The 25,174-nt window shown below is 31.8% G+C and overlaps 3 protein-coding genes across 3 annotated transcripts; 2 read left to right on the top strand and 1 right to left on the bottom strand.

The window, feature by feature from the left end:
* Positions 1–122: 122 nt before the first annotated feature.
* LOC108776831 (uncharacterized) lies at positions 123–4,057 on the bottom strand. The gene is made up of 3 exons (XM_018543555.1): positions 3,524–4,057; positions 1,636–3,390; positions 123–338 (listed from the first exon to the last, which is right to left on the bottom strand). Exons 2-3 carry the CDS (start codon positions 3,367–3,369, stop codon positions 123–125), a joined length of 1,950 nt encoding a protein of 649 aa, XP_018399057.1. The 5' UTR covers positions 3,370–3,390; positions 3,524–4,057.
* Positions 4,058–6,510: 2,453 nt separating this feature from the next.
* LOC108776815 (uncharacterized) lies at positions 6,511–12,681 on the top strand. Its single transcript, XM_018543530.1, has 5 exons — positions 6,511–6,684; positions 6,899–9,881; positions 10,567–11,213; positions 11,503–11,630; positions 11,730–12,681. Exons 1-5 carry the CDS (start codon positions 6,577–6,579, stop codon positions 12,679–12,681), a joined length of 4,818 nt encoding a protein of 1,605 aa, XP_018399032.1. The 5' UTR covers positions 6,511–6,576.
* Positions 12,682–15,021: 2,340 nt separating this feature from the next.
* Set2 (SET domain containing 2) lies at positions 15,022–24,870 on the top strand. The gene is given in 14 exon segments (XM_018543588.1): positions 15,022–15,650; positions 16,392–18,197; positions 18,360–19,006; positions 19,142–19,261; positions 19,604–19,732; positions 19,875–20,076; positions 20,177–20,274; positions 20,398–20,566; positions 20,679–21,336; positions 21,443–21,503; positions 21,629–22,002; positions 22,112–22,899; positions 24,176–24,511; positions 24,591–24,870. Coding segments are annotated over 13 exon segments (5,517 nt in total). The 5' UTR covers positions 15,022–15,650; positions 16,392–16,418; the 3' UTR covers positions 24,747–24,870.
* Positions 24,871–25,174: the final 304 nt, after the last annotated feature.

Genomic DNA, 25,174 nt, shown 5'->3' on the forward strand with positions numbered 1-25,174 from the left:
AACAGAAATGTGTAATTGAATATTATTTTATCGCAAAGTTTTAAACATAAATTAAAAAAAATAACTGTTTGTTAATTTGTAATTTTGAACTTTTTCAGATCTTTTAGAATTTTTATTTTTTGTTATTCAATCACCAAGTCATATTCTTCGATTTCCTGGAATGTAGAGTTAATAGTTTTTATCCAATTGTTAATTTTTTTCTCGCGCTCTTTTTCTAATTTTGTAAGTTTCTTTTTCTTTTGTTGCAATTTGTCATTTTCTTTTTCCTCCTCATTACTATCACCTTCTGAAACATCGAACTTCACGATACGTTTTCTCCTGTATGAATATCGGGGTGGCTGTAACATTTTAAAAAAGAATGTAATTAATAATTTAAAATATATTATATAAATGTAAAAACAAAAAGAGAATAAATAATAAAAGAACAAAATATCAATCAGATCTGCAATGTTTGTTGCAAAAGTCATATATGTATTTAAAATATTACTCGTTAACAATATAAAAACATGAATATTTGAAAATAACTAAATCACGACTGAAACATTTATCTTTTTATATTAACGAGTAATCTTTTTGGCGGTTTATGCTTTTTTTATTTTTGTTTTGCTCTTTTTATTTATCGTTTACTAAATACTTTTTTTAGACCGTACAATTGATAAACAATAAACTAACAAGAAGAAGGAAACCGATAACAGTCAAAGCCAATAACGGTCGGAGCTGAATCACAAATGCTTATTAAAATTATGTGTGAATTTTATATACTGCGTATGTAGTCCCCCTAATTGCGTGCCGAAATTTTTTCAGACTTACAACGCGACACTAAACAACTACCGCAGTAATATCACTTTAGTTAAATTGACAAACAATCTAACAATTTTTGATGCTTATAGCATCTTATTGGATCTTAATAATATGTTGAAAGACATATATTAAAATTTAACGATGTAATATTAAATTAATGGTAAATCAAATTCTGTGAAAAATAAGATTGCGAAGAGTATATGTTAAAATTACGTCAGCCTGAAAAAAGACGTTATTACTACTTTAGATAAATATTGCGAAGAATATTACTACGTTGACCCGCCATCAGAGATCTATCGATATTCGCAAAATTTCTTGCAAGTGCTGAGATACGCGTATATCTGTATATATAGAATCTCGATTTAATAACTTAAACAGTATAAGGTAGGCTTCCACTACAATGCCTTACTGATGAGTCCAATAGTGGAAGCCGGAACGAAACGCCAACTTGTGATATTCTTCGCAATCTTATTTTCACAGATTTTGATTTATCATTACTTTAACATCACATCGTTAAATTTTAATATGTCTTTCAACATATTATTAAGATCCAATAAGATGCTATAAGAATAAAAAATTGTTAGATTGTTTGTCAATTTAATTAAAGTGATATTACTGCGGTAGTTGTTTAGTGTCGCGTTGTAAGACTGAAAAAATTTCGGCACGCGATTAGGGGGACTACATTACGCAGTATATAAAATTTACACATAATTTTAATAAGCATTTGTGATCATTAGCAGCTTCGACCGTTATTGGTTTCCTTCTTCTTATCGTTTACTATTAGTAAGTCATATTTTCACTACTTATTTTCAAAAAAATGTCAACAGTAAATACCTTCGAAAAATGTGAGGGTTCTAAATCCATAAATAAAGGAACGTCATTTTCAACATTTGATATTTTCTCGCTTTCAGACAACATATCAAATGTGTCGGAAAAATTAGCAACATCTACAAGTTTTTTCTTTTGCTCTATGAGCGACTTATTAACTTCAGTATGTGTCGGCTCGATTGTTTGTTTGTTATCTTCATTAACAACATCATTCGGTCTCAGTAAAACATTCTTTATTTCCCCCAGGGATATTCTAATAGGTGTTGGTTGTACAAAAAACTTGCATGCAACTTCGAACGGCAGTTTCTGTGTAGTCTGATTCTCTGAAATTGGAGGTTTCTTTTGGATTGCATGCTTTTTGCGAGGACTGGCAATTCTCTTTCTTTTTCCTGTGATTTTTTGACCTATGTTTTCCTTATTCATATCTATATTTTCTTTATCTATTTCTATGTTCTCTTTATTCAGTTCCATATTCTCCTTATACAGTTCAATGTTTTCCTTATTTGGTCCCATGACCTTATTTGTTTCTATGCTCTTTTTCTTTATTTTTTTATTTTCTTTCTTTGTTTCAAAATTCTTATATGGTGTACTTTGAATAAAATGTTTGGTTTTAGAGAATGTTAATATTGGAGGTCGCCAGGGACTTCCACAATCAAAGGTGTTTGACGTCTTCAAGATGGGGGACAAAGTTTTAATCAACATGGAAGATCTTAACGTGCTGTTGTGTTCCTTGGATAAGGTTTTATTATCAAATATATTTTTTGGCCGAAAGGGCTGTGTATCTTCAGTTTTCTTAGGTGGGGATGTAGTGACTATGATATTATTTGCATTTTCGATAGAAATAATTCTTGGCTTCTTTATATTTTCCTTTTTAGATTGTTCTATAAATGTACCAGGTAAAGTTGTTGCTTCATGAATATTTATGTCTATTCTTGGTGCCTCTACATTGTCTCCTGTATCATTTGACAATATTTCAATTGTTTGATTATCTACATCTACTCTTGATGATTCAACATCTTTTTCAATATTCCTGTTTACTGATTCTTTTGGTATCTGTATATTTTTATTTGCTTCAATTTTCTTCATATTCTTTCCCTTTGTTGATGTTGTAGCTGTCACAAATTCTAAAGCAGGATCATTCTGTATAATCTTCGTAGAAAGATTTACATCAATCTTAGAAGATTCAACTATCTTATGATCAGTTGTTTTTGCAAAAACTTTCTTACGTGTTGTTTTCTTAATTGTTTTGCCTTTCTCTTTGTTAACATTTCTTTTTCTTAGTTTCTTTTTAGAAGTTTTTTCTTTTGTATCATTTGAGTCAAACTTAAAATCATATATATCTTTATCTTCTCTGTCTGAGGATTTCTCAGGAGATTTTATGACTTTGTATACAGGCACTTTTATGTTACCTTTTACACTTTCTGGTAGCTTTTCTATTATCACTCTACTGTCCTGTTGCTTTGATGAAATGAATTTCTGCAATAATCTTGAGTCTTCGCAATAATTTTTTCTAGTTTGCCGAGGACGTAAACGTCCTCTTACTGGTGTTCGATTGTTTTTTAGAGATACATTTTTCTTTGATAGGTTCAAACTGTCATCTCTTGCATTAATATTAACCTTCTTTGAACTTTTATTCATAACAGTTTTTCTAGGTTTGAGTTTCCCTTTAGGTATAAGATTGACAGATATTTCACGAGATTTCTGACGAGTAATACGTTGAGAGGATGTAGCTGGAGCCATTATGCTTTGACTTCTATGTACCTAGAAATATATTTGACATGTATACTTATTTATAGGCATCAATAAAAAAATATCAAAAATACTGAGAAATTATAGATTATAAAGATTATTCTCAATGCAGGTTTTGTGATGTAATATATGTTTGTAAATTTACCTCGCTTATGAGGTCGCAGAATTCTTATAATTCTCGAAGTCCTCGAAGACGTACAACTACAACGTCGTCAACGTCAATACGACCAGTATCGAAAATGACCACCGTGTAATGGAGGCAAGTCTCGTAAATAACGTGAGAGTATCGAAAGTAAAGTGGGGGGGGGATAAAGCCCGCGGTAAATAAACATAACGAAGGGCACGCGAAAAACGAGCCCAGTCAAAGGGAAAGGAGTTCAAATTCTTAAGTCATGGCTTTGATGAAGCAAGCGACAAAGCTTGGGAGGTGGTTTTTTAAGGAGAGGGAAAATGTCAGAGTGAGAGATAAATTAGAGGAGCGGTTATTACAGAAAGATAGCTTTGGAAGAAGTAATGGAACAGTAAAAAATGATATAATTAATATCCTGGTTAGGGTTATCGCCACAAGAGATGAGATTGCAGGTTGCAGAAAATATATTGTATAACTTCAGAAACTGCAAGTCAACGAGTAACTAACTAATGAACTATATCACCGTAAAAAACGCAAAACAGCTTAAAATGGCGAAATGCGTTAGTTAATGACAGGATTGCCAATCTAACCCTTCCGTATATGGCAGGCATACCAATCGGCAGTTTAAATCGGTGTGCACGTTAAACATTTTCCACTTAAAAAAAATCAGAATATACAATACAAAAACATAATGGTCGCGTTCAGCAGACTCAACAGTTTTAAGGTTGATTTAAGGTTGGATTATACTGGCCGTAATCTGTTAACTTATGCTGTAATCTGTAAAAATTGACCAATTATAATCGATTATTCCCCTCTCATTCGACTGTGATTGGTCAATTTTTACAGATTACGGCATAAGTTAACAGTTTACGGCCAGTATAAATCAACCTTTATACTGGCCGTAATCTGTTAACTTATGCCGTAATCTGTAAAAATTGACCAATCACAGTCGAATGAGAGGGGAATAATCGATTATAATTGGTCAATTTTTACAGATTACAGCATAAGTATGAAGGAAGATATAAGGAGACTCCACTCGGTCTCGCCAGTCTACAAGACATGAACCCATTTTAGGTTTCGAGTTCCGTTTCCGATTCTCGACACTCGCAGCGCTCGTGAATTTAGTAGTGCTGCGCATAATGAGTGCGAGTAAGAGAAATGATCATTTCTCTTACTCGCACTCATCAGAATCGGAAGCTGAACTCGAAACCTAAAATGGGTCCACTTTTATTTTACGGAGTGGAGTCTCCTTATATCTTACTTCCTGAGCATAAGTTAACAGATTACGGCCAGTATAATCCAACCTTTACAACTGTTTTATGATCTTCGCTGAGATATGACTATTCCTTTAAGGCCACTGTCACCAACTTCGATTAACTAATCGGCCTAGTAACTTTGCAGGCTTCCAACTGAAGTTGATGTCGGAACTGAGCTCACATTAGGTCTGTTCGCGTTGCTTGCACTTTTTGCACTTACCATCTTCGCTTTCTCTCTTTTTAACGCCGAATATATATCTATCTCATTTTAAGTGCAAAATTATTTGGGGATTTCATGCAACGCGAACAGACCTATTAATACTCCTCGATCTCGGACCGATTTCTAGTATCGTGAACACAAGGCTTTAAAGGATTGTCTCGCTGATTGGTTGTCGAGCATCGTTTTTTCTTATTTGACATTTGATGAATAATAAAGGCCGCAGCATATACTTTGGCATGACGTATAAGAGAATCAACCAATCAAAATGCTTCTCTTCCGTGAAGTGGGAGGAAAAGAAAGATTATGATTTGTTGCGTCATGCATTGTCATGCAAAAGTGTGTGCTGCCGCCTTTAAGGTAAAATAGGCTGCGGTCGAGTTGCCACTACGAATACTTTGAAGCGTTTGATTGACCAATCAAAAGAAAGAGTTATACAAACTGACCAATCAAGAAACGCTTCAAAGCATTCGTAGTGACAACTCGACCGTAGCCATAATCTCGCGAGCATTGTGGGGTGTGTTCAGATTCCTTACTCAGAGTAGAAATATTTACCCGACCCCGTTCAGATAGTATCTGAGTAATTATTTTTTGACTCGGTAGACTGCGTTCAGATCGCTAAGTTAGAGTAAGGGTGCAGTCCCATGGAGCGTATCGCGCGTATCGCGGATTAGCGGATCGCCAATCACAGAATCGTTCTGTTAGATTTGCATGCGTTAACTCTAGAGTCGACTTTTCAACCCATCATTTTTTATCGGTTAAAGAGTTACTCGGCGTATTTTAGCGGCAAGTTTGAAATTGAGAATACCAAAAAGAGTTCCGAAGAACCATTATTAATAGGGTCCCCTGCCAAAATAGGATGAAGACGATTTTCTAACAGTTCGAACGTACTAGGCAACATTCTATAATGTTCACGGAATTGTTTTGTATTAAATCTTGGGACTGTCTCTTCTACATAACCTTCAATTCGTATAGCTTTTCTCAATGGGCCACGTAGCCTTAGATGGGCTTCCAATAAAAATGCCTCGACCAACTCTTCCTCTTCATCACTATTTTCCAATGTTTCACTGAATATTGATCTGAACAGTTGTTCAGTCACATTAATGGCCATAAGCACAATGATATTTTTTTCGTAATCCATCTTTTTCCTTTCTTTTTATTCCTTGCCACCATATTTTAACCCAAATGACAACCCGAACCGTTCAGAGCCACCTGTTACTCGGAGTGAATCAGCCGAGTTAGAATCGAAACTCTAGATAACTCAACCCTGGGTCGTCAGGTTGGGAATCTGAACACACCCGTGGGTGTTAAGGAACGCATCCTAGGTTGTCAGGCGAATATGATTGGTAGGATCTGTAAGTAATAACCAATTATGTTCATTTGCTTGGCGAGCAGGTTTGCCGCTTTGTCAACTTGAATGTGCCCAATCATATTGAAGAATTTTACAATTGTTGCAAAGCTGCTTTCTTGCTGAACGCAGCCATTCTTTAGAGACTGACATGTCCGTTCTTCTGTCATTTTAAATTTGAGTTAAACTGTATTGTACGGCTACGTTGATAAGAGCTCGTGCAAGTTAATGCAATTTTTTTAATGAAATGACTGGCAATCCTGTAAATGTACGTCGTGGAAGAATGGTGCTATCCGATTTAGATCAAATTAAGAAGAACGAACGTGATCGTCGACGAAGATTACGCTTGGAGCAGGTACGTGCATTCGTTGAAAAATTTTAAACTTTGCTCGAATGAAGGAATAAGAAATATTGAGTTACTGATTTCTTTTAATTAGAATCTATCTAAAAAAATCGAATTGTTATAAATTATCAATTTTCTGATTTGTGTATTTGATTGTATCCTGCGTGCTTGGCGTGCTTGGCAATGTAAACATCACTTAAATTTAAAATGACATATTGCATTACAGGTTCGACAGCAGTCAAAGGAGATATCAAATCGGCTTTTAGAACGTGCTAAGAAGATAGCTAGGGAAGAACTTAGTAAATTAGAGAAAGATGGAAAATCAGAACTCAAGCAGATGCATGATAGAAAAATTATGGACATACAACGCAAGTATCAGGAAGATTTGGAAGATATTGGTCAAGCTCATGCCTCTGCTGCTTTGCAACCGGATGCAAATGTAATAATAGAAGAAGAGGAAAGAAAGGATAGAATTATGGCGTTAAAAAGAGGCAAGAATGCAATGGAACGCATGAAGGAAACAAGACAGATAGATGATACAGAGGCAGTTCGTCAAGAAAGATTACGTAGAATACGTGAAATAGAAAATGTAAGAGCTACAATGATAGCCAAACTTCCAAAACCACCTGAGGAAAATGACAGGATGGAAGAAAACCCTTCTTATAGTATAAATAAGGAAGATTTATATGAAGTGTTAACGCCAAAAAGAACGAGTAAAAAAGTTCTAAAGAAAAAATCACCTAGGAAAGTAAAGAAACCTAATCTAAAGGAACATCAAAAAATATTATCACCCAAATCAGGCCCTTCGGGGTTACAAAAGAAATCTGTTGTACAGTCCCCTGAGTTATCCTTAAGAAAGAAAGTAGACAAACATATATCGGATTACATCGAGAATATTAATGATGATGCAAGTGATGATCAAGTGCCACGGAAAACAGTGCCAACTATGAGCATTATTTCAACTAAATCTAACAAAATAAAATACAATCCAGAAGATTATACACAAAATACATCAGATAACATAAGTATTAGCAGTTCTAATTCAATCAGCGATGATTCATCATATTTTTCTGATTCTATAGAACAAATTACATGTAATACGACTCCGAAAACTCCAGCGTTAACGGAGAACAAAGTACGATCACAATATGATCGCACTATGTGTCAATGTATGAGATACATTAATGATAGGCCTCTTCCTATGGTTGAAAGAATTGACATCAGAAATGAGCCAAGTGCAATGGAAGTGGCACAAGCAGTAAAAAACGCAGAGGATATAGAAACGCATATATCCAAAAGTCGTAAATTAAGTGCTGAACGTCGTGCCGAACGTCGTGGCAAAGATGCGATTTTGCGAGAGAAAGTACGGAGAGATTATCAGGTGCTCCTAAAGAATATAGATCATCTTGCACAGGAAGAACGTAAATTAAAAGCTAGTCAAATTCAACCTGCAGAAGAAGATACATGCATGCGATTACATCAGAGAAATAAATGTCAAGAAGAACATAAAAAGAAATTAAACCGTGCAGTTAAGAAGATTTGCAGTACAGACAATGTACCAACTCGGCATACTCATCTAACAGAAAGAATAATTACTTTACCAATACAAAAAAAGGATGATCTGCACTATGATGTACCTCATTGCACATGGGAAGATCCTCATCTTGTCCAACAAGTAGATATTTGTTCTACACAACAGGATAAAGATAGCGAAATGTCACGCGAAGAACAAGTATTGGATATGCTGAAAAAAGTTGAAAGACAAAAAAGATTGTTGTTACAAGAATTTGGCGCCAGTTTACCAGATAATATATTTAATGCTAGCATGAAGCCGCTTTTTGAAGAGAAAACGCCATTAAAAACATCAGACGCTAGTACTGCCAAGCCTTTATCATCTGAAATTAAAGTTTTAAATATGTCAAGTAGTGATGAATGTATTAAAAAAGATCATAAGGTAAAGAAACCTGATAAACCACCTGCGAAAAAGATTGAGATTGCTGTTCAGACAGAAACAACGAGTCCAGCAGAAAAAACAAGTCCACTAGACAAAATGAGTCCAGCAGAGAATAAGAGTGTACAAGTGGAATTACCTCAAGAAGATGTACAAATGCCACACTCTAGCAAAGAAATTGAACGAATACCGTATCCAATTGAACCAAAAATTACTATCATTACACCAGAGACAGACAATAGTAGCAGTGATTCAACAAGCTCTGAGATTAATGGTATGATCATCGAAATTGATAAAAAGGAAATAATTGTAACACCTAAAAAGAAGAAAAATAGCATAAGAGCATCGAAGCGACCATCACCTCGAATTTATCAAAAAATTCGCCCAGCATCGGTTAGTTCTAAAGCGACGTCACCTATAAAGAGGTTCTCGAGAATTCAGTCAGGCTCTCGTTCAACTCCTAAAAAAAAAACGAAATGTTTGGATACACCGGATACAGCTACTAGAAGAGTTGATATTCACATGAGTGAATCTACGCAAGTTGATGATGAGACAGATCCATCGCAGGAAACGAGAGTATCGATAGATGCTAGTGCAGAAAGCTCACAGACAATTTCAGGTCTAAACGATCAAGATCAAGAGGGTAAGCCGTATCGGGTTCGGACTAAAGCGAAAAGGTGGATTCGTATGAAAGATACTTCAGATACATCAACGTCATTTGCAAGTCCACCGCCAGTAAAGCCTAAATCAATATTTGACGCTCTGGCTAATATCACGCCGATTTTAGAAATGCTAGATTCTCCAGGACCTAGAGAATTAAGAAGATTACAAGACATCAGTCCTGTTTCCACACCAGAAACTCCTTCGCCGCGTACAATGATGATGCCATCAAACATTCCACACCGTGATAAGATTAGCAGAATGCTTAGATTTAGTTTGAATGATTCTCAGATTAATGATAATACTGTGATATCATCTACGCAACATGATCAGTCTACTTTAACAGATTCATTGGATGTTTGTCAGAAATCTGAAGCATCAGAACATACACCTGCTGTTTCACAGCCATTATCTAAAGTTTGTGTATGTAAAAATCCCGAATGTAAATTGTTACATATAAAATTTGATGATATTCATGATTATGCTTTGAAAAATTGTCCTGAAATATTGAAAAAATATGAAGATCTACAAAATTTGTGTACAGAGAGAATAGCATCTTTAACTGATCTCATCGAAAAAGTACGAAATGAACAAAAAGGTAAAGTATTAAAAAATTATTTAATATGCAGCTCTTAATCATACATACATTTGTAATATCTTTTTATGCTGTTACGTTTTTAATTTTATATAATTCACTATTAATATTCGATGAAATAATATGTTGAATATGAATAAAAAAATAATGGAAAAAAATATATATAAAATTAGACTCCTTATAATTAAATAACAATGATAATTTAGGTGGCTGTTTAGGAGTCAACGCAGAAGGAAAAGCGCTACAATTAAATTCTAAAATATACTTAACTATAATTTAGAAGTACAAATGTATTTGGACGTTTCGGCCATTGGTTTTGGCCATCTTCAGCAGACGTGTACAATATAAATTTCTAGCTACGTTGAATATCGTTCGTCAGTTGTGTAATCCATACGATTGATCCATATGATTGTGCTTGCCGTATGAATTACACAACTGACGAACGATATTCAACGTAGCTAGAAATTTATATTGTACACGTTTGCTGAAGATGGCCAAAACCAATGGCCGAAACGTTCAAATACATTTGTACTTCTAAATTATAGTTAAGTATATTTTAGAATTTAATTGTAGTGCTTTTCCTTCTGCGTTGACTCCTAAACAGTCACCTAAATTATCAATGTTGAATATGCTAATGAAATATTGTTTCTGTATATACGAAATTTTAAACATTATATATTTATTGCAGATATAGATCTTTCACTAATTAGTCCAAGTGATGACACTAGCTTATTACAATTATCTACACCGAAACCAATACGTAATGATACACAAGCAGTACGTAGATTAATTGACAGTATAGAAGAAATTCATGCTCAACTTGCAAGAACTCTCCTTGAATCACAAAGAATTATGCGAGGAAGTGAAGAAGTATCAAAAGATGAAACTTGTGATGCTGAAATCCAGGCGATCACTTCAACTCCTAGAAGTAAATTAGTAGATACTATTAAGGCACATGTACAGGAATCCAAAGTAGTAGAAGGCAAAGCTAAGCCAAAAATTATTAGTAATGAAAAAGTTAATATACAGTTTAATCAATTTAAAATGCAGCAAAAACCTCAAGCAATGTCGACAACAAAAACGTTGGAGCGTAATTCTTGGCCCCCGTGTACACTTCCTCTTCATGAAGAAGAGATAATAGAGAAATTGTCAAAAGAAATTTTAGAACAGAGTAAAAATTTGGACAAAGCAAACACCATCTTCGCAGCTTCGAAGGAAAATAATGAAACGCAGCAAAAAATGTCATCTTTTATCGATCTTAATTTGAAAAAGAGTGCTTTGTTAGAACATGAAAAGGACAGTAGCATTACAAATGAATTTCTTTCTATTCCAGAGGTAAATAACATCTTTTTATTTATATATACTAGACATTTAAATGTTCAAAAATATAATTATAAAAATGGATAAAATATTTATATAAATTTAAATATGTGAATATTATAGAAATAATCAATATAAATCAGAAAAGTATTATTTTTATACTAAGAGTCCTTGAATATTTTCATCTTATTTGAATATTATAGCACATTTTATGGTATATGTACAAAATATGATAATTAACATTATTTATAATAAAACAATTTTTATGTATGGGCTATTTTGTATGGTACATATATATTTGTAGACAACAAAAGAAAACGATTTTATTCCTATATTAACTGGTATTCCCAAGATATTGCGCAATCATGGAAATGTGACATCGATAAGTGCAAGGCCTAAACCTCCTGTTACATTATTAAATGGACTGTATAGGTAAGATTAATTTAATAATTTTTGTTTAGTATAAGTGTTTTAATTATATTTTTGTTTTAAATTCTTTACATTTCATGTGAACTATTTTAATCTAAACAGACCCGAATTAGAATCATCAGGACATGAATTATCAACAATAGTGGAATTTGATACAACGGATACAGTTAATAAAAGTAGCAAGAGCCCAGCGAAATCTAAACCATCTCTTCATGTTGCTCCTTTACCTGTTCAACAAAATCAAAATTCTTCAAAGAAATCGGCAGATTCGTCATCCAATATAAAACATTCTGTTGAAAAGCTATCTTTTGCACAGAAATCACAAGAAACTATTTGCAATTCTCCTGAAAAATTAAAAAGTATGGCTGATTGTACTACGGAAGCAAATACTGATGCTGAAAGGGAGTATATACTCAAAAAATGTAATAAACAGTTACAATGTAATACAACTACTGAAGAACTTGTTTCTCAAACAAAAGATAAACTTGCTTCTTCCATAAGTACTGATCTTAATAATCCAAATAAAGAAAGTAAACATAAAATGACGTCTACAAGTGTGTATAGTTTTTCCGGATTATCTGGTATTTCCGAAATAACTAGTTCTCCATCATCAGATGTGTTAAAACATACCTCATCTCCGGAAGAAATGGAAACAGCTTTAAAAAAATTAGGTTTAGGTTGGGCAGTTACGACGCTAAAGAAAACTCGAGAAGCAAGTGCTCTTAGTTCGTCTTCGAATTCGGACGTTACACCAATAAATACAGCTAGAAGGATGATTTCTCCTACTAAGAAACAACATGGTTCAAATGGCTTTCCAGACATTAGTGATGTATCATCAATATCAATCAAAGAAGCTAGCAAGAGTACTGAACAAGCTGTACTCTTAAAAGGAAGAACTTCTACGCCTAAATTTCAAAATTCAAATTCCAATAGTGAAAGATCCAGTACTACAAATACATCTGAAAGCGTTCAAGATCCAAGTGACAGTTTAACGGTACCTAATGTGTCACTTACAAAAACAAAATCTGATAATAAGCAACTACAAAATCTTTGACAGAAAATGTTTTATATGTATATGTATAATTTTATTATTTACTTATTTAGAAATACTATTGTATTTAATTTTTTATAGGCAACTAGTTGTAAAATAGAATATTCTCAATACGTGGGATTTCGTTGACATATAAATAATTTTTATTTTTATCTTGAACAGTACATGATTGTTATAATAAATAGTACATTTATATTTTCATTGAAAGCAGTTTAAAATAAGAGAGAACCATACATTGTTCCTAAATATTATAATACGAAAGTTCATTAAAACGTTAGATGGCCATATTTTCACATGTATTGTCTGAGATGCATTAATAAGATAAAATGTTACAAAGCTAATACAATTTCTTAATATCTTACAAATTATTTTTTAGAAAGTTTATATATGAACTTTTTTTCATTTCAAATTTTATTCGAGAAATAATTACATTTTAAGAAATGAAATAATTATTAATTCTACCAATTCCACGTTATCATTATAAGATGAATTCAGAAACTTCATTCGGGTATCCAGATATTATTTTATCCTTGTTGTTTATCGAAAATTTCTGAACATAGCCATAAAGAGATGAAATAATTGAAATGATGATTGAATTATCGTGAATTACGACGATTTTGCTCAGAAGTTCAGATTGACAATATTTTCTAATAGCATAATAGTACACATAGAAATATAAAGGAATACAAAAAATTGTAATACATGGAAAGGAATACATGAAAGACTGACAATTTGTAATTTAAAACAAGGATGATTTTTAGGAAATGTATGATTTGTAAAATATAGAAAAGATATATAAGATAATTTTTAAGAAAACAGAATATATATATATATATAAGATGATATCTATGAAATATGCACACATATTTGCATTTTTTCTTGTTTTATACTTAATATATTTTTTCAATAAATGAAAATATATGTTACTCGTTCTCACTTCTACAAATGTAGTATGAAACAATAAGAGAAATTATTTAATAATGTTATCTATATTTAATTTTAATATTTCTGTTGTATATTTGATGAGAAAGATATACTGGAAAGATAGTAACAATATTTGAGAATCGATTCCTGAGATCATTTTGAGGCGAAAATTCTAACCAAATGCCTACAATAGTTTTTGAATTATAAGTATTTAAAATTAGCGAATCATACCGTCTAAAAATTGTGCATTCGATATATGTGACACAATGCAAAATGCTAATCATTATTTTGATATTAGGATTTTCATTTTAAAATGATTTCAGAAATCTATCCTTAAGTTTGTTGAGGTTTTTATGAGATTCTATGCAATATACAGGATATGAGTTAATAGAATTTAACTATTTTCAAAGAATTATTTATGTGTATATATTATGAAAAATATAAATTTACAATGTTAAGCAACATTATAATAAGTACGTAATCTAATATTTTATACATCAATGAGAATAAGTCATTTACGGTCAAGCTGGATATTGAATGCTTCTATTATAATTTTCGTGTAAATTTATATACTATTTTTTTTTTATTATTGCGAGGAATATTACTAAGGCCTCGGTAGTCTAATTGGCTAGGATATTTGTATGTAAAGCAAGCGATCCAGGTTCAACTCCCGGTCGAGATAATATTTTTCACAATATATTTAAATTAATATTTACAGATTTTTAATATGTCATTCATAAACTTTAATAGGTCATTCAACGTATTATCAAAATAGTGTAAAGCAAGCGATCCAGGTTCAACTCCCGGCCGAGATAATATTTTTCACAATATATTTAAATTATTTACAGATTTTTAATATGTCATTCATAAACTTTAATAGGTCATTCAACGTATTATCAAAATTCAAAATACAATGAGCATCAAAAAATTGTTAATTTAACTCATGATAGTACTGCGGTGGTTTATTAGTTTACGTTGTAAGTCTTAAAAAATTTCGACGCGCATTTAGGGATCTACATCGTAGTATATAAATTCACACGAAAATTATAATAGAAGCATTCAATATCCAGCTTGACGGTAATGGCTTATTCTTATTTAAAATTTCACGATCTAAATAAGAGTTTGCTAATATTTTATAAAAATAACTTAAAAGACATTACATATATTTTTCGTCTAATTTGTAAACACTTTGAATTTGCGTCTTTTCCCGCCTTTCTGACTTTGACAGACGAGAGAGAAAGAGAAAAGCTATTTAAAATACGCCATATTGTTGATGACCGTCAACGTGCACAAGAGATGCACAGAGATGCATTGATTAAGATATACATAACATAACGTAGCCAATTTTTTCGTTTACAAATCATTTTCATTTAAAGTAGTTCTATAGCTCGATTATTCCTTCAACCATAAGTTCGTGATACTGCCACTACAGGTCGTTGTTAACGCTGGGTTTCGTTTGCGACAGTGAGTTTGGTGAGTTTGCACGGAGTGAGGAGAGGCGGTATTCGGTAGCGACAAGAGTATATACATGTTTAGAATGTTGTATATCGACGATATATACTTTCCTTCACGAGTCCTTTAACACTTCCAAATGCAATGGGCTTTTCTCGACGCATCTAACGCCTGTCAAAACGAAAATTTTTTTCACTGACCCAAGCGTGAGAAGGTATCGGGAGCCCCCACGAGGATCACAGAGCTAAGATTCGTTTAGTGCCAAACGTGACGTGACGAACACCGAGCGACATCGTAGACAGTGCAAGAAAAACCTGAAGAGCAAGAAAGACCCGTCGATATACGACGTGTGCTGGGATTGTTCATATAAAAGTCCTTTTGACCAAGTCGAAAAGTAACTCACAGTCCTGCCGAGCCGCCTCCCCGCACGCAGCCGTCCCAACAGTATTCAAGTTTCTAGCGCAACCCACGTCTCACACTCTTGATTATGTCGGTAAATTGGAGAACTACGATACAGCATTTATTTGGGAACAGTTGTTGAGTATCCTAAACAATGAGTTTCTTACTGGAATTGCCAGACACAATTTTAGCATACAGTGAGTAAGCTGTTATTACTTGGCCAAAGTAGAAATACAGATGTAGCGATTGGTTTCCTATGCAAGAGTGATTATGATGTTTGCTTTGTGATAGTGTATAATCATCTTAGACGGTCAGCGAGTTCTCGGGAGTTCTTTTCGTTTGTTCATATATTGTTGTCTGTAGATCTTTAATTTACAACTACTTTAAGAGAGAAAGTAGAAGATAAAGAGAAAGCAATGTATTTTAAGTATGTACATGTAATGGCAATTTTTTCAGTTGTATCTTCAACTTAAAATGCAAAGCGAATTGTCTTGATCGACCTTGAAGCATGTTTGTTCATTTGTTCCTTTGATCTTTGTTTACAATTAAATTTAAATTATTATAACATTTATAAGCATATTTTCATATTATATTTTATTTAGACAATTGTTGATTTAGTAATTTTTTGATATTTTGCTTTACATCAAAATTTTGATATGGGCTTTAATTGATATGGGTGTGATAAACCAAGACTTTAATTATCTGCATACTTTTGTATTTTAGAATTGAATTTTTTGTAGCTGTTCAATAATCTTCCAAAATTTATAGTACATAAAGGAAATATAGTATAATAGAGCAATATATTATTAGGTATTTATATACACACATTTATTCTAATATTTATATTAGATTATGTTTTGTATAGAAAATATGTTGTATATCTCTTGAATGAAATCAGTTTTTTACAACAAATTGTATGATAATTTTAATTATTCCAGACTGAGAAAAGTATATATGGAATTAAAATGGCACGCAAACGTAAAACTGAAGTAAAAGCATCTGAGAAATCATCTCATAAATATATGCCTGTACGTAAATCCAGCAGACAAATAGCTAAGAAGCAATTAGAAGAAAAAAAGCTAAATGGATATATCACGCAAACATCTTGCTCAAACAGTTCAGAAGAGTTTAAGTCTACTAGTGAAGGTCATAGTCAAGTTCTTTCAAAGAAAAATCAAAATTCTCTAAAAAAACATAACAAACATAAAGGTACTTCCAGCAACAGTATAATTGTAAATAGTGAATATGCTTTATACGATGCTGTCCAACATAAACGAGATACAGGTGAAAGTGACAGTCAAGATGATATGGATAATATGATTAAAAATTCAGAAAAACTTAGTCCAGAGGATGTACAGCAAGTTGTTATTGGTAATCCAAGTCCAAGTAATGAATCTTTACCTGCAGCTACATCTGCATCAACCAAGGCAGAAATGTGGTCAGAAGAGGTCATAGAGGAAATGATAATTTGTGAAGAAATGCAAGTGGAGCAAGATGTTGGAGACAATCATTATTCTTTGGCACAGAATAATGTTCCAGTTGAAGAGACATTACTTGAAAACAAATCTAATCTAGAAAACAAGAATTTTGTAGAATTTACTGTGATACAGAATGAGGATGGTAACGAATCTATGATATCTAAGTCAGAAAAAATTTTGAATAATGATTATCGTGCTATTAGGAAAAATGTTAATAGTGTATATATGAACAAATCAGAAAATTTCATATCAGCCTTGCATACCAATGAATTGGTAACTTCATGTAGTAGTGGGAATAATAATGTCACAGATTCTAATGCAGATAAACCTTATGTCAATAAAAAGAAAGTTGCATTAGAAAGTGGAAGTAGTAAAAAACAAAAAAAGACAATTTATGATAAAATTACGAAGGAAATTTCAGAATCAATGACTGGCAAAGTTTATTTATGTTCTATTAAAGATGATTCTGATTCGTCTACTGAAGAAGATAACTGCAAGCAAGACTGCAAAGAATTAGAAGCAAAAAATATCAACATAGATTTGTCAAAGGAAGACTCTTTTAATAAAATAGATAATAAACTGGCAAATATGCAGATAAGTGAATCTTCGCAAGAAATACAAAAATTAGTGAATGATTTGTCTAGTATGGAAAGCACTGATTCTCTGATACAAACTCCTTTAAATATGGAAAAATTGTCTCCAGTGCAATTAAATATTGATGACGAAAGTAGTTCGTCAATATTAGATAAGATGGAACAGTTACATCGCTCGAGTGATTCTATTAGTTCTAACGATAAGGAAATGTTCTCGAAAACTGTAGAACCTAACAATATTATAAAAAATCAAGAACAAGATATTTTAGATTCCAACTCTTGCATTGATAGACTTCAATCTACAGATCAAGTTTCATTAAAATCGAAAGTTACACAGGACAAGAAGAGTATAAGTCAGCAAAAGAATCCAGAATATTTAACAACTATTGATGAATATCAAGATAGTGAAGGAGATAACAAAGTTGATAATGAAGATATCAAACTATGCAGCAGTAGTGAAAATAGTAATGATACATTATCATCTCTTACTAATTACAGAGGACGGGAATTTGATATAAAAAATGCAATTAATAATACTAATGATATTGACAAAAAAATTGAATTCAGAGGTCGTAGTGGAAGTACTGATACAAGTTCTGAAAATAGTTCAAATAGTTCAGGTGTAAGACGAAGTAGTCGAATTCGATCTATTGGATTGATGAAACAAAGGTATGAAATAAAATAATTTTACTTTAAAATACAAAAAATTTATAGCAGATGTTTAGATTGTTCTAATATGATGACAATTTATGTATATTTTTATTAACTTTAATATATAATTTATAGTAAAAAAAGATACATTTAAAAAAAATTGAATATTTAATTATATATATAGAATGGACGTGGTTTGGTTACAAAACCTAATATAGACACTTCAAAAACTATTCTTCAGCAAGAAAAAGAAAAAGTTATTAATAATCTGAATTCTTCAGTTACTCAAGAAGTGAAAATAGATAACTTTGAGATTCAGTGTGATAAAGAAAATAATTCTAACAAAATTTCAACGTCGATTGATACTTTAACACCTTTAAGTACTAGTTATAATACCACAGGATATGATTCTGACTCTTCAAAGCCAGTTAAAGTAAAATCTCGTTGGCGAAGATCGAGTGAGCTCGAAATGGGTGGATCAAATGCAGGCTTTGGATCTATCATTGCTCCTGTGTCAATGGTTGGATCATCTATTACACTTCAGTCTGAGTCAGGACGTAATGCACCAATAAGTCTAGGAGAATCTACATCATCAGAATTAAAACATAATACTATTAATACAAGTATAAAATTTTGTACAGAAATAGGGCAAATTAAAGATGTACCAGTGATATCCAGTAATGTTTCTACTGTTTCAATAGTAGCACAAATTCCAAAAACTGTAGGAGCAAAGATTTCGTTGCCGATGGTTCTCGAAACAGAAGATAGAGAAATGGAGGAAAGACTGAGTCAGTTTGAGCACTTACATGAAAATTTGTATCTTACAGAAAGGTATGAGAATTAAGAATTAAAATTAATGTCTTAAAATGATATTTAAAAAAAAATATATATATATATATAAGTATATGTACAGTTATTTTATATATTTTTTATAAGATATTAAATATTTATAACAACTGTTATCAGATATACAAATAAGGAAACCAAAAGAATGGTATGCGATTGTTTCTTAACTGAAGAAGAAATTGAGAGAGGAGAACTTGGTTGTGGGGAAGATTGCCTTAATAGACTTCTCATGATAGAATGGTACTTATTTTTTAAATAGAATATGCATATAATAGGATATACATATAGATTAAGATACATGTACAGGATGTCCCATGATGTCAAATATTTTAAAAACAGATTTTTTTAATAACATTTTAGGACGAAAAGTTTAATATGAAAGTATCGAGATTATAATTATTTTTAAATAGTTCATTAAACTTTTTCCATTTGAAAACTATCGATATTTTCGTATTGGACCTTCTTAAAATGACAAAACAAAAAATGTCTTTAAAATATTTACCGTCAATGAGGACACGTTGTATATATGTATGTATATAGCAAAACAAATAAATTGGATAATGTTATTTTAATATTTATTAGTGGACCTAGATGCGTAGTAGGTGATAGATGTACAAATAAAAGATTTCAAAATTGTCAATATGCCAAATGCGAAGTATTTCGAACGGAGAAGAAAGGTTTTGGATTACGTGCAGTTATTGATATAATGGCGTAAGTAAATTTTAAGAACAAAAATATTAATTTCTGTTTAAAAAAAATTGATAATTACAAAAATATCAATATATATCATATAAATAAAACATGATAAGAAACAAAAAACATTCTTATTTTTATATTTCTTTTACAATTGCAGAGGCGAATTTATAATGGAGTATGTAGGTGAAGTTGTAGATCCAAAGGATTTTAGACGTCGAGCAAAAGAATACTCTAAAGATAAAAACAGACATTACTATTTTATGGCATTGAAATCTGATCAGATTATAGATGCTACGATGAAAGGAAATATATCCCGATTCATTAATCACAGTTGTGATCCAAATGCGGAAACGCAAAAGGTGAGTTTGTGCTTCGTCCTATAATTAACACAAAAATAATTGTTTAAAAATAACAATGCTAATTATTGTATTTATTATTAATAATTAAATACTTTTTTAGTGGACAGTAAATGGAGAATTACGGATAGGCTTTTTTAATAAAAAATTCATAGCTGCTGGTGAAGAAATTACATTTGATTACCATTTTCAGCGTTATGGGTATATTTTATAGTGATATTTTTATGTTAATAGTTATTAATAGCTATTTATTTATGTGGATTATATATATATATATAAATTTATCTATTTTTACTAATGCAGTTTATTATGTTTTAATAATAGCAAAGAAGCTCAGAAATGTTATTGTGAGGCATCGAATTGTAGAGGTTGGATAGGTGAAACACCGGAAGAAGAAAAGGAAAAAATTGAAAAGAAAGAAACACAGGAAAGAGATACGAAGAAGGAGAAAGAAGAAAAGAAACCAGCTGATGATTATATGGAGGATGAGGATGTAAGTACAATTTAACAAATAACAATAGTATATTATATTATTACAATAATTAACATGATTTTTTTAAGCAATTGATTTCTTAATTACTTTATTCTTTTACATTTTATTTTAGTTGGAGGAAGAAATAGATAAATTGTGTTCAGGTGGTTTGAAAAACCGTGCGCATACATTAACGTTAAGTAGGTTAATGGTTCGTAGCAGAGAATTAGAACACAGAACACGTTTGTTACGCCTCATTCAAAGTGGCGAACAACCATGTCGAAGATTATTTTTGGATTATCATGGATTACGTTTGATTTGGAGTTATGTCATGGATATTGCTACAAATGAATCAGAAGAAGCTCAACAATTTCGCTTAGATGTTCTGAAGACTCTAAATACACTGCCAATACCAAACAAGACAATGTTAATGGATAGTAAAATATATGGTGTGGTTGAAAGATGGGCGAAAAAGTTATATCTTTCTCCAAATACTGATTCCCCAGAAGATGATCAGATTAAATCAAAGACAAGCTGTGAAGAATTGAATAGTAATTCTGATAGCAATGAAAAAAAAAGCCTCGATGAACGTCTAAATGACATTCCAGATAAGAGTAATAACAATATCGAAAGTTGTTTGACAGTTGTTAGCGAAGTTAAATCAGAAAATATAGATCTTATTCCCGATTTAGCTTCTAATCTTCTTGCTGAATGGTCTAATTTAAAAGAAGTTTTTAGAATACCAAAAAAAGAGAGAATTGAGCAAATGAAAGAGCATGAAAGAGAAGCAGGTTAATATGTTTTTATTTTCCAAAATATATTGATAGCATTTAAAGTCAAAAGTTGTGTATAAATATTTATATAATATTTTGATTTTTATTGAGATTTTTATTGTAGATCGAGGATACAGAGAAGAATTAGAGAAAGAAGAAGAAAAGAGAGTTACGTCGTATGATAGGTATCTACTTGTATTCTTAAGTAAAGACATATCGTTAAAGTTTGCAAAGTTTGTGATGTTTAATAATATACTATTGTAACTAAACATTAAACTAAACATAATTTATTAACTTCATACACTTTTAGACATAGATCTGATAGATATAGTCGAAGTGATATAGACAAACGTGCTGATAGGAGACGAGGACGAGAATCTCCAGAAGCTGATCATAGTAGAACTGATCATACTAGAACGAAAGATAAAAGAATAGAAGAAAGGAGTTTAGTTCCTATACCACGAATGACAAAGTACGAACGTAGGCAATTATTTGCATTGCAAGTTGCAAAAGAAGAGGAAGAAAGGCAACGTCGTCAACAACAAGGATCATGGCAAGAACATGAGAATAGATGTGTGGCATTGGGTATAGATCCTCATACTACTGCCATGGTTGATCCACAAACTGGTTATCCTGTTTTTTATAATCCAACTCTAGGTCAATGGCAACATTATTCCACTCCAGGTCATATTTAATATACTTTGTGTGCAGAAATAATTTAATAATATTTATAGTTAAGCATCTACATGTAATTTAAATGTCTAGTATAGAAAATATATTATTCTTTTTATAGATGGTGGAGAAGCGACGCAGCAATGCACTCCTGTATATGTAGGAAGTGCTCCATCTACTAGTGTAATAGGTCAAAGTCCTCACGTATTATCATCATCAATGACAAATGATATGTCATCCGGAATTACGACTGGTATTCCACCTGGTGTACCACCAGTAGCTTATACACTAAGTCAAACGCCTGTGTTCAATCAAACATCTTCCTATTCTTTGATATCGCATCCGCAACCGTATACCGAAGGGCAACTACCTCTTTCAAACAGTTTAGTATCAGTTTTTAATTGCATTTCTTCTATATTAATTTAAACATCTCTTTATAATCATATCAAAAATCTCACAGATCAACAATTCTCTAATCTTACGTCCACGGAAAATGTCACGAGTCGACCACAATCTGAAGTTCCTGCAATAGATTTGCCACCGAAATGGAAGAGTGCGATGGATAGCAGAGGTAGAACATACTATTATCACGTGAAGGAAAGAATATCGCAATGGTTACCTCCACCACCTGATCATATTGGAGTACAGCCAGATTCATCATCTACCTCTGAATCTAGTGATGAATCCAGTTCGTCAAATGAAGATGATGAGGATATTGATGATGATCATAACGAGGATCAAAGAAATGATGATATGGAAGCAAGTAGCGTTCCAACAGATAGTCCTTTAAGTATATCTAGGCCAAATGTATCTAAAAAATTAAGTGGTCATACTGTGACTGGAAGTTCACTGCCGTTTCCTGAATCTAAGAAGAGAAGAGATGGATTAGTCCAAGAAAGAATTATAAGTGTAAGTATAATTTAGTTTTTGTATTTATATTAACATTAATATACATGATGATTTCCCAATCCGTTATACATGATGAGCCATTCGTGTTTTGAATTTATTTTTGTTATTTTTATAACAGAAATTATCAAGTAATTATCAATCAAAATATCATTTAAATTTTAATTTTTTAAATAGTTAATTAAATTCTTACAATCTAAATGTGAATTAATTGAAAATAAATAAATAAACATTTTTTAAATACTACAGAAAAAGTACTCTACACATGATTGGGTTATTTGTGACCCAAGATGAATTTCCAAGGCGCTCTCGTCGAAGAATATATACGAAAAGAAGCCGACAACGCATCAAACTTATTTCTTAAACGTTAAACTTTTTTTAGGAAAAGAATAAAGACCATTATTTAGACAAGTACTTTTAATATTTAAAAGAAATATGCAGAACACGAATGACTCAATTGCGTGCATTAAGAATTAAAATGTACTCTCAAAAGTTTTTATAAAACATTCAATTTAAAAAAAAAAAAAGGTATTGGGATATAACTTTCATTCTTTTTCATTCTTGTGCGAACCATTCGAAAATTGTTTTATTTACACATTTTCTTATATATTTTTCCGATCATTCGGAAATCGTTTTATTTATATATATTCTTATGTATTTTTCTTTTATAAAATAATGATTCCTTTTATCTCCTTGTGAGGAGCATAGGACGTCTATAGGCCTCTTCCTCTTTTGTCTGAGGCCTATATTCGTTTCTCGAATCAGATTGTTTTTCGGATTTGTGAGTGATTGATCCACAGAAATCCTACCTCAGTCAGATATTAGAGACAAATATCTACTGATATGTATACTGATGTATAGGACCTACAGTTTAACGCCGAATCCGAACGGCGCTAATGATCATAGATCTTTTGATCACCAGGTTGGAGCCATTTTTTGGCTCATTAAACGCGAAAAATTGCGTTTGGGCGTACGTGGGATTGAACTCGGGTCTATAGATCGGGAGTCAATCGCACCGAGCGGTGAGCCACTCGACGCCACATTTTTCTTTATGGCAACCGAAAATTATATTATAATAATGACGCTACATTCAAGTAAATTGGTACATTGAAATAAACAATAAAATCCTTATTTACATTGTAATGACGGAATAATTACGGAATATTTATTAATTTTATTTCAATGTGAAAAGAGAATAACCTTCTTTATAAACTAATAAACTTTAAAACACTTATACTTTGCCGATTTTTAAATAAATTTATTGGTATTTATATTATAGCCACGTAGAGAAGAGGATCGTTCTGACCATAAAACATATAAGGAAATAAAAGATAAACTACGACGACAGAAGGAAAGAACAAAACTAAAAGATCACGTTGAGAAATTGAGAAAACATAGACGAAGTAACAAATCGAAGTCTTACTCGCGACATGGATCGAGCAAGTTGCAATCAACATCAGCCGAAATGTCTCCTATGTCAGAAAGGAAAATTAAAGATACATTTAGAATAAACATGGCTAATGTGATGGTGCACTTCTTAAATCCATATAGGAAAAATGATTGCAAACAAGGTAGAATAACTAATACTGAAGATTTCAAGCATCTAGCTAGAAAGGTATGTTGAGTGTTCAAGCATGATAGATTTATCATACAAAAATGAAATTTTCTCTTTATAATCATGTATTTTGTTACAGTTGACGCATTTTGTACTTGCAAAAGAATTAAAACATTGTAAAAGCGTGGATGAATTACAGTGTAATGAAAACGTTAAACATAAAGCAAGAGATTTTGTACGTAAGTACATGAGCAAGTTCGGGGCAGTGTATCAGAAAGGTACAGACGAGGATTAGCTGTAATTCATAAAATAAAAAATTGTTATTTATTGTGCGAGCACTTCGACTACTGCGAAATATATTTAGATAAATATATTTAGGCTCGTATGTAGATACACCTTTGTAATTGTATTATTGTAAAATAGACAAGAGTTTGTATATGCGTGATGAACATTTTTCCATGATTTAGCAGTTAATAAATTTTAGTAAATTTTTAATTTCCCATACTTTATGTGTAAATTTAACACATGTTTATTTACACATGCTAATTATGCATGTTGTATCTTTTATAAATATTGTAACTTATATGCCAATACACACACAGTGTAAAATATATACTTTGATAGTTGTATAAGATTTGAACCTACCTTTCGGTATCAGTGTCTTAAAATTGATACTCAATAAAAATATTTATTTATATACGTTATTCAATAACTTCTGTAAAT

Source organism: Cyphomyrmex costatus, unplaced genomic scaffold (genome assembly GCF_001594065.2).
Source record: "Cyphomyrmex costatus isolate MS0001 unplaced genomic scaffold, Ccosl1.0 scaffold390, whole genome shotgun sequence".
NCBI classification, from domain to species: domain Eukaryota; kingdom Metazoa; phylum Arthropoda; class Insecta; order Hymenoptera; family Formicidae; genus Cyphomyrmex; species Cyphomyrmex costatus.